This window comes from Drosophila albomicans, chromosome X (genome assembly GCF_009650485.2).
Source record: "Drosophila albomicans strain 15112-1751.03 chromosome X, ASM965048v2, whole genome shotgun sequence".
In the NCBI taxonomy this organism is placed as follows: Eukaryota; Metazoa; Arthropoda; class Insecta; order Diptera; family Drosophilidae; genus Drosophila; species Drosophila albomicans.
In genome coordinates this window covers 28,112,668-28,121,414 of record NC_047627.2, presented here as the reverse complement: position 1 = coordinate 28,121,414, position 8,747 = coordinate 28,112,668, and the positions used below count along the sequence as shown (strand labels likewise).

The 8,747-nt window shown below is 38.5% G+C and overlaps 1 protein-coding gene across 1 annotated transcript; it reads left to right on the top strand.

The window, feature by feature from the left end:
- The first annotated feature begins 399 nt into the window (after window positions 1–399).
- Window positions 400–1,404, top strand: LOC117565856 (calcium-binding protein P-like). Its single transcript, XM_034245188.1, has one exon. The coding sequence runs from the start codon at window positions 400–402 to the stop codon at window positions 1,402–1,404; it is 1,005 nt and encodes a 334-aa protein (XP_034101079.1).
- Window positions 1,405–8,747: the final 7,343 nt, after the last annotated feature.

Here is an 8,747-nt window from a genome sequence, read left to right as displayed (position 1 = left end):
AATACCCTTCTACCCTATGGGTAGCGGGTATAAATATCAAAATTCTAAACAATTGACAGCATAAGTGAATATGTGTAGCATGTGGTCGACAACTGATAACTGCGTCTATATATAAAATGTATGTGAAGGTAATCAGACTCTCGGTACATTACGTAATCGCAACAAGGTCGCAGAAAGTGGAATTCCTTGAAAACCTTAATCTAAAGTTCTTTTTTGGGGCTGAAGAACAGCAGTTCTTTGGTTTTCCCGATTTCGAATTTGCAAGCATATCTGTTATTTTTCGTAAATCAATTCATACGACCTCAATGATAACCTCGCGAAGCAGACGCCTCGTCCGCTACATTTAAATACACGCAGTTTCAACTATTGAAGATACAGTTTCAATTCCGCTCATTCAACATGCACTGCAAATTCATTTACTTGCTGCTTTGGCTGATGGTCATCGGCCTGATCCAGGGATCGTTGCAATATTCGCAACACTATCCAGAAGTCGCACAACCGATTCCACATCAGCCAGTGGCAAGCGGAACTCATCCGCGGCAGCCATTGGCAAGCAACTATCCTGCACTGCCAGTGCCAGGTTATCCAGCTCAAGAAGTGCCTGAATATGCAGGGTTACCAGGATCACCATTGTCGGGTTCACCCGGTCTCGTCTATCCCGGCAATTCAGTATACCCTAGACCACAATCATCGGGTCGACCTGGTCTCATCTATCCCGGCAATTCAAAGTACTCTGGACCACAATCATCGGGTCAACCCGGTCTTGTTTTTCCCAGCAATTCAGTGTACCGTGGACCACAATCATCGGGACAACCCGGTCTCGTTTTTCCTGGCAATTCAGTATACCGTGAACCAGATCCGTCGGGTCGACCCGGTCTCGTTTATCCCGGCAATTCAGCGTACCCTGGACCACAATCATCGGGACAACCCGGTCTCGTTTTTCCCAGCAATTCAGTGTACCCTGGACCACAATCATCGGGACAACCCGGTCTCGTTTTTCCCGGCAATTCAGTGTACCGTGGACCAGATTCGTCGGGTCGACCCGGTCTCGTTTATCCCGGCAATTCAGCGTACCCTGGACCACAATCATCGGGACAACCCGGTCTCGTTTTTCCCGGCAATTCAGTGTACCGTGGACCACAATCATCGGGACAACCCGGTCTCGTTTTTCCCGGCAGTTCAGTGTACCGTGGACCAGATTCGTCGGGTCGACCCGGTCACGTTTATCCCGGCAATGCAGAGTTCCCAGGACCACAATCATCGGGTCGACCCGGTCTCGTTTTTCCCGAGTATGGCGATTCCTTGCCAGCTACTGCCGGCTTCATACCGTCTGCTGCGTTGGAAGACTTCGAGGTGCACAACAATCACAATATGCAGGGCTATGGCGACTATAACGATTACTGAAAACGAGAACCTGCAAATGTTATGCTATTTATATGGTCATAAGTTAGGTGTAAGCTTACCCGCTCAAGCAGCGGCAGCTGCTTTTGCTCCTCTCTCCACAATAAACTTGATTTCTGAATGCCCAAAAAATACAAACTAAAAGTATTTAGCAATGTAGCCGGCGCTGCACCTTGAAGAAGACAGCGAAGATGACAACGACAACAATACTTTTCATTTTTCGTTTTTATACCCGCTACCCATGGGGTAGAAGAGTATTATAACTTTATGCCGGCAGGAAATGTATGTAACAGGTCGAAGGAGGCATCTCCGACCCCTTAAAGTATAAATAGTATATATTCTTGATCAGCGTTAACAGCCGAGACGATCTAGCCATGTCCGTCTGTCCGTCTGCAAAAATCGAATAACAAGCGTTATTTTAAAGCTAGAGCTGCGATCTTCACAGCCAAATACAATGTTCCATGATTCAGCTCGACTGTCTCCTGCACCTCAACCATCCAATCGACGAGCAGGGTGCGCATCCTGGCCGTCAAATGCATCTGCTTTGGCATATAATCCTCAATGATAAATTCGGGTTCGCGCAGCTTCAAATAGTTGAAGATGTCCATGCCATGCGACACCTGGAATGGATCATCCCAGTTCTTGCGATCAAAGTCCTCCACATCCTCCGGCACCGGGGCTTGAATGGCCACCATAGTCCTAGCAGCAGCCGAGGCATTGAGCACCGACTCCTCAGTGGACGATTTGTTGGTTAGCTGTTGTTGTTCAGTCTTTTGTTGCTGCTGCAATTTGGCAGAACGACGACGCATTACCTTAAAGTTGTTAGACAGGCGCATTGATTCGCAGTATGACACATTCTCCAAGGCGAGATTCTATTGCATGCTTATGTGTTATAGCTTTAGTATCCGATTTGTTTACTATAGCTTAATCTCTTCCCATATAAAAAAGATATTTATACCCGCTACCCATAGGGTAGAAGGGTATTATAACTTTGTGCCGGCAGGAAATGTATGTAACAGGTAGAAGGAGGCATCTCCGACCCTATAAAGTATATATATTCTTGATCAGCGTCAACAGCCGAGACGATCTAGCCATGCCTGTCTGTCCGTCTGTGTGTCTGTCCGTTTGTCCGTCTGTCCGTCCGTCCGTATGAAACACTGGATCTAAGAGACTATAAGAGATAGAGCTATAATTTTTCGACAGCATTTGTTATGTTTGCACGCAGATCAAGTTTGTTTCAAATTTTTGCCACGCCCACTTCCGCCCCCGCAAATCAAATAAATCGAATAACAAGCGTAATTTTAAAGCTAGAGTTGTGAATTTTGGTATATACAATAACTGCTATAATAGTTATGATTCCTGAATTTGGTTGCGATCAGATAAAAATTGTGGAAGTTATTAAAGAAATACTTTTGTATGGGCAAACACGCCTACTTATAAGGGTCTTAGTTACTTTGGCTGACAATCTGGTATATTGAGCCGTCTATGGTATATTTTGAATGCGGTACTATATTGATATACCAAACATACCATTTGGTATATTTTTAGTATTTTTTAAGTATTTTCGGTATATTTTCAAAATGATACCGCAATATTTTGCCTTTATTAAAAATGGGTAGCGGGTATCTCACAGTCGAGCACACTCGACTGTAACTTTCTTACTTGTTTTTTTTTTTTTTAATTTTTCTGATTTTAAAAAGTAACAATTATTATCGAAGAACCCAACAAGTGGAGACTTTGCCAAGAAACTGTTAAAGTTGCTAGTGAAGTTACAAACCGTAGCTTTAAAGCTGCTATAAGAAAAGCTTTAGCTGGGCTTCGGTGTTGCCGGCAGATGGCGCTTCGAAAACAGGTTGTTGGTGTACAAATTTGAGTGAATAAAGAGAGATGGATATAGAAGACAGAGATAGATAATGCTGATGATAGCGAGATACTGGGCTCACGATTTCTTAAAGATTACAAATAATTGTTGTTAATGATTTTAATTTTTTTATTTATGAAAAAGATTAAAATAACTACACTGAAAAAGAACAGTTTCTAAAATCAAGAACATTCGTCTTAAAATTTGACCACTTTAAGAACAAATTCTTAAAGCTAAAAACATTAGTCTGAAAAATGCCAAATTCTTAAAATAAGACCAAAAATACTAAATTTAGATTACAAAATTGTGTAATATTCCTATAAAGTTTTTAACTAGTTGGAAGGGTTCGATGAATTTGAATTGATGATAAGTATTTCGTAAGTAAAAAGGTTAACATACAACTGAATAACTGAATGCATTAATTAAATAATAACATAATAAATAAATAGTTAAAAAAAGCAAGAAAATATAATGTAATATTTTTACGATCTGGTAATAATATTTTGAGTCTTAAAATTATAAGATTTTTTTTCTAATAAAAAAGAACTTACATCAAATGTTCTGACATCTAGATTTTTATGTTCTTGACGCATTTTTTAGACCAACATTTTTATTACTAAAACTTCATTTTAGAATTCACAATAGCAAGTAATTTATCAATTAATTTATATTTTTACAAATAATTCAAATTCCTCTTGGAGCTTTACCACAATTCTCTAAATATGAACATAGTGATATGACGATGACACTCTCCGTTTAAATTGAATTGTTGAATTGTTAAAATTTTTGAATAAAATGAAATGCATTAATAATATGTTGATTTTCATGTAGAAGCCAATTTTTAATTAAATTGAAAACAGTTTTTACAAAGCTGGTAGACATAATTAGAAAAGTGCAAGGCAGCAAAAATGCCAGAACTGAAATTGAAATAAAATAAATAAATAGAAATGTAATTGTTGAGCGCCGTCTGAAAGGTTTCTTTTTACCATTTCAACAATATTGTATGACTGCCAAAGGAGCAGTAAGAGTAGATGGCAGCTGAAGCTGAAGTTGGAGCATGTTTCAACGTTTTGGCCAGCTGCATTGATTTCCATCCGAAAGGAAATTCGATAGCCGGTAACAGAGGTGACAGCCCATAAGGAGAAAATGCTACGGTCTAGTCCTTGCCGTACTTTATGTCCTTGTGGCTTGGTTTTATCTTCGCTTCGTTTTACATTTTTTTTTCATTCTCGTTTTTTGTCTTTCATTCCTGCCTTTGCTGTTTCTTTTGGCCATAGACGACGACGACGACGTCGACGACGCCAATTGAATTATGCGCCTGGCAAACACCTGCTCACCATCCCCTTCATCCCCTCATCCCCCGTTGCCATTCTTTGCAGCACTTCCGCAAAGTTCTGTTCAAATAAGTTTTCTTTGCGACCAACGTCTGGGATAGTTTGGTCTAGTCCTTGCATATTTATTTAAGCTTTGATTTACATAAATTCGCATAGATTTTCGATTTTACGGTTGAGAATGATGATTGTGATGACGATGATGATGATGATAAGGCCGCTGATTTGTAGCTGCTGCTGCACTAATTTAGAGATAAGACAGCTGCTGCTGTCATAGAAAAGAAACGGAGTTTTTGGGGATATAAAAGACGTATATATAAAAAATCCATCCATTTACAGACATTCTCTGTTAAATAAGTGGAATATTGTAGGGCATAAATTGCAAGAAGAAACAATAAAAATAGACAAATAATTTCAGGAATAATAATGAAATTAATATTAAAATACAAAAAGTGGTAATCACTTGGTTATCGATTCGTAATCATTTGGTTATCGATTCGTAATCATTTGGTTATCGATTCGTAATCATTTGGTAATCGTTTCGTAATCTTTTGGTTACCGATTCGTAATCATTTGGTTATCGATTCGTAATCAATTGGTTATCGATTCGTAATCATTTGGTAATCGTTTCGTAATCTTTTGGTTATCGATTCGTAATCATTTGGTTATCGATTCGTAATCATTTGGTTATCGATTCGTAACCATTTGGTTATCGATTCGTAATCATTTCGTAATCGTTTCGTAATCATTTGGTTATCGATTCGTAGTCATTTGGAAATCGATTCTTTTGATAAAGTGGGCAACAGGAGAGCATCGCAAAGATTGCCTAGCTTCGTATGTATGTACTATATGAGTTTATAAACAATTTGCTACTTAGTTGATATAGTTGATAGAGTAAGCTGCAGTTAATAGGTTATCGATTAATCGATTCGACATTTTTCTGATATTTTTGTATGCCAAAAGAATGAACTTTGAGTGCATAAAGTTTTTGCTATTTCAATTGAATTTAAATAAATTTAGAAAGATTTTGGTCTGTCAATTATAGCGTATGTCTTACAAGACTCATAAAAGTGAAGTTTAAATGCGATTCAAACTATTATTGTGCCACAAATGTTGTTTGAAATAACAAATGAATACGTAATAGATTCTTACAAATTTGTATTAATTGATATCGAGTTAAAGCTAAGGTTGTTTTTGGATTTATGCCTGGCCTTTGGCCACTAAATATTATACTATATTTATCTATTTACTGTTGCTGTGTTTGCAGAAAGCTTTGTCGAATTTATTGTGTGCTGCGTTGTGTTGAGGTGGTTGCAGCCACGCCCACAGGCTGCACCACTCAGACACGCATAATCACCGCCAAGCATCCAAGCATGCCCGATTCCTAATTCCCATTCCCCTTCCCCTTCCCAATCCCACTCCCTTTCCCTTACCCATTTCCATTTCCATAGCTTGCCCACTATTAATTCGGTTGTTTCGACAGCCTTCTGCCTGGGGAGAGGTTCGCACATACGCATAAATGCCGCTACTTTGTGCCTAAGTGTGTTTGGTTTGCTTTTGCTGTTGCTGTTGCTCTTGCTGTTGCTTTTGCTGTGGTACGGGTCGGTCTAAAGGTGCCGAAGCCGATGAGCAGCAGCCCAAAACAAGATGGAGCAGCACCACTTGGCAATGGTTGCGTTGCGTTGCATACTTTTTATACCCGTCAACCGTAGGGTTGAGGGGTATGATAACTTTGTGCCTACGGGAAATGTGTGTAACAGCCTGAAGGAGGCATCTCCGACCCTATAAAGTATATATATTCTTCTTCAGCGTCAACAGTCGAGACGATTTAGCCATGTTTGACCGTCTGTCTGTCTGTCTGTGTGTTTGCCTGCCTGTCTGTCTTTCTGTCTATCTGTCTATCTGACTGCCTGTCTGTCTGTCTGTTTGTCTGTCTGCCTGTCTGTTTGTCTGTCTGTCTGTATGTCTGTCTGTCTGTTTGTCTGTCTGTCTGTATGTCTGTCTGTCTGTTTGTCTGTCTATCTAACTGCCTGTCTGTCTGTCCGTCTGTCCGTATGAACACCTTGATCTCAAAGACTATAACCGATAGAGTTATATTTTTTTTTTTTAAAGAACTTGTTATTGCCATACACAGATTAAGTTAGACTTAGACTTTTATTACGACCCCCCAAATCAATAAAAATCAAATAGCACGCGTAAAGTGTGAAGACACGATAAGTGCACGTAATCATAACTAAAGACTTTATGACTCTAGAAAATTTGATTACAATCACATAAGAATTTAACGAAGTTGTTTGAGAAACAATTTTATGTGACCGAAAAAGGTATATTTTCAACTCTATGGTATATTTTAGATGTGCTCCTATATAAAAATACCAAATATATCTATTGGTATATTTGTAGTATTTTGTGATACATCAATTTGGTATATTTTGATAATAATACTGCACAGTGCTTTTTCTTGAAAATGTCTAGCGGGTATCCCACAGCATATTTTGTACTATATGGTATATTTTGAATGTAGTAGTATACAAATTTACCTCTGGCATATTTTAAGAATAATGCCTAATTGTTTTGCTTTTATTAAATATATATAGATAGTGGGTATCCCTCAGCACATTTTATATTCCATGGTTTATTTTGAATGTAGTAATATATCAATGTACCAATGGTATATTTTAGTATTTTTGCGGTATATTAATTTGGTATATTTTGAGAATAATACTGCACAGTTTTGCTTTTCTCGAATATAGATAGCGTGTATCCCATAGCATATTTTGTATTCTATGGTATATTTTGAATGTAGTACTATATCAATGTACCAATGGTACATTTTTAGTATTTGTATGGTATATTAATTTGGTATATTTCGAGAATAATACTGCACAGTTTTGCTTTTCTCGAATATAGATAGCGTGTATCCCATAGCATATTTTGTATTCTATGGTATATTTTGAATGTAGTACTATATCAATGTACCAAAGGTATATTTTAGTATTTTTGCGGTATATACAAGAATAATACATCAGTGGCAGGTCCCACTGTATAAATTGTATTCTATGGTATATTTCGAATGTAGTATTTTTAGTATTTTTATTGTATATGAATTCGGTATATTTTGAGAATAATACCGAACTGGTTTTGTTTTTACTGAATATGGCTAACGGGTATTTTACAGTTGATCACACCCGACTGTAGCTTCTTCTTACTTGTTCTTGTTTTTATTTTTTTTTTTTGAAACTGTGATACGAGTGACAACAGCACGTGTTAATGTGTTACACGCTCGCTATCTCACTCTTTCTATCTGCATCTGCCCATCTTCTCATCTCTCCATCTCTCTCTGTCTCTCTCTCTCTCTCTGTCTCTTACTTCACTATCTATCTCTGTCTATATCCATCATAAGCCATGCATTGTGAGTGTTTTTCGGAGCAAGCTGTTGCTGTTGCTTCTGTCGTTGCCGCTGTTAATGGCCATCGAGAGGACACTCGCAATGCTGTCATCAGCTCTGGCTGCTGTTGCTGCAGCAGCAACCAAGTCCTGGCTGCCGTCCAGCTCCAACTTCAGCTCCAACTCCTGCTGACATGGGTGTTGCGTACTGTTTTCGTTTTTATTAGTGCGTACACCAAAAATTTGTTTACTTTGAGGTGTTTTTCGTTGCTGTTGCTGCTGCTGTTGACTGATTTGGTTTGCGTTGTTTTTCCTGGGTGAGCTCTTTCCATGTTGCCCAAAAGTAGCTGGCAGTGAGGCAATTTCGAATACATTTGCTGGTCCATGTTCTAAAGGGGGGCGGGATTCGATATTGCATGCACCAATGCAATAATCAGCAACAGCAACAGCAACAGCAACAGTTGCTGTCAGTTGCAACTTGCCTGCGATGCAAATGACTTTGCGTGTGGCCTTTCTAATTTGCAAAAGCCAGAGCAGCGTGTGTGTGTGTGTGTGTGTTATGCATGTTTGCTTTACCCAATCAGCAAATTCGATATTTCACAAATTGTATCCTAAAGTAGGTGGAGAGTAATGCTAAATTCTTACAACAATGAACTTTAAAGTAACAACGCTTTGTTGTTTCTTCGGCAGTTTGACATAGTTTGAAATCTTTCTAGTTTGTAAATATTAATTGCTAAAGAAAACTGTTAAGAAATTGAATTTTTTTA

What these genes read in the sequence shown, in the direction of transcription:
- LOC117565856 (XM_034245188.1), top strand. Translation starts at nt 400, where the DNA reads ATGCACTGCAAATTCATTTACTTGCTGCTTTGGCTGATGGTCATCGGC.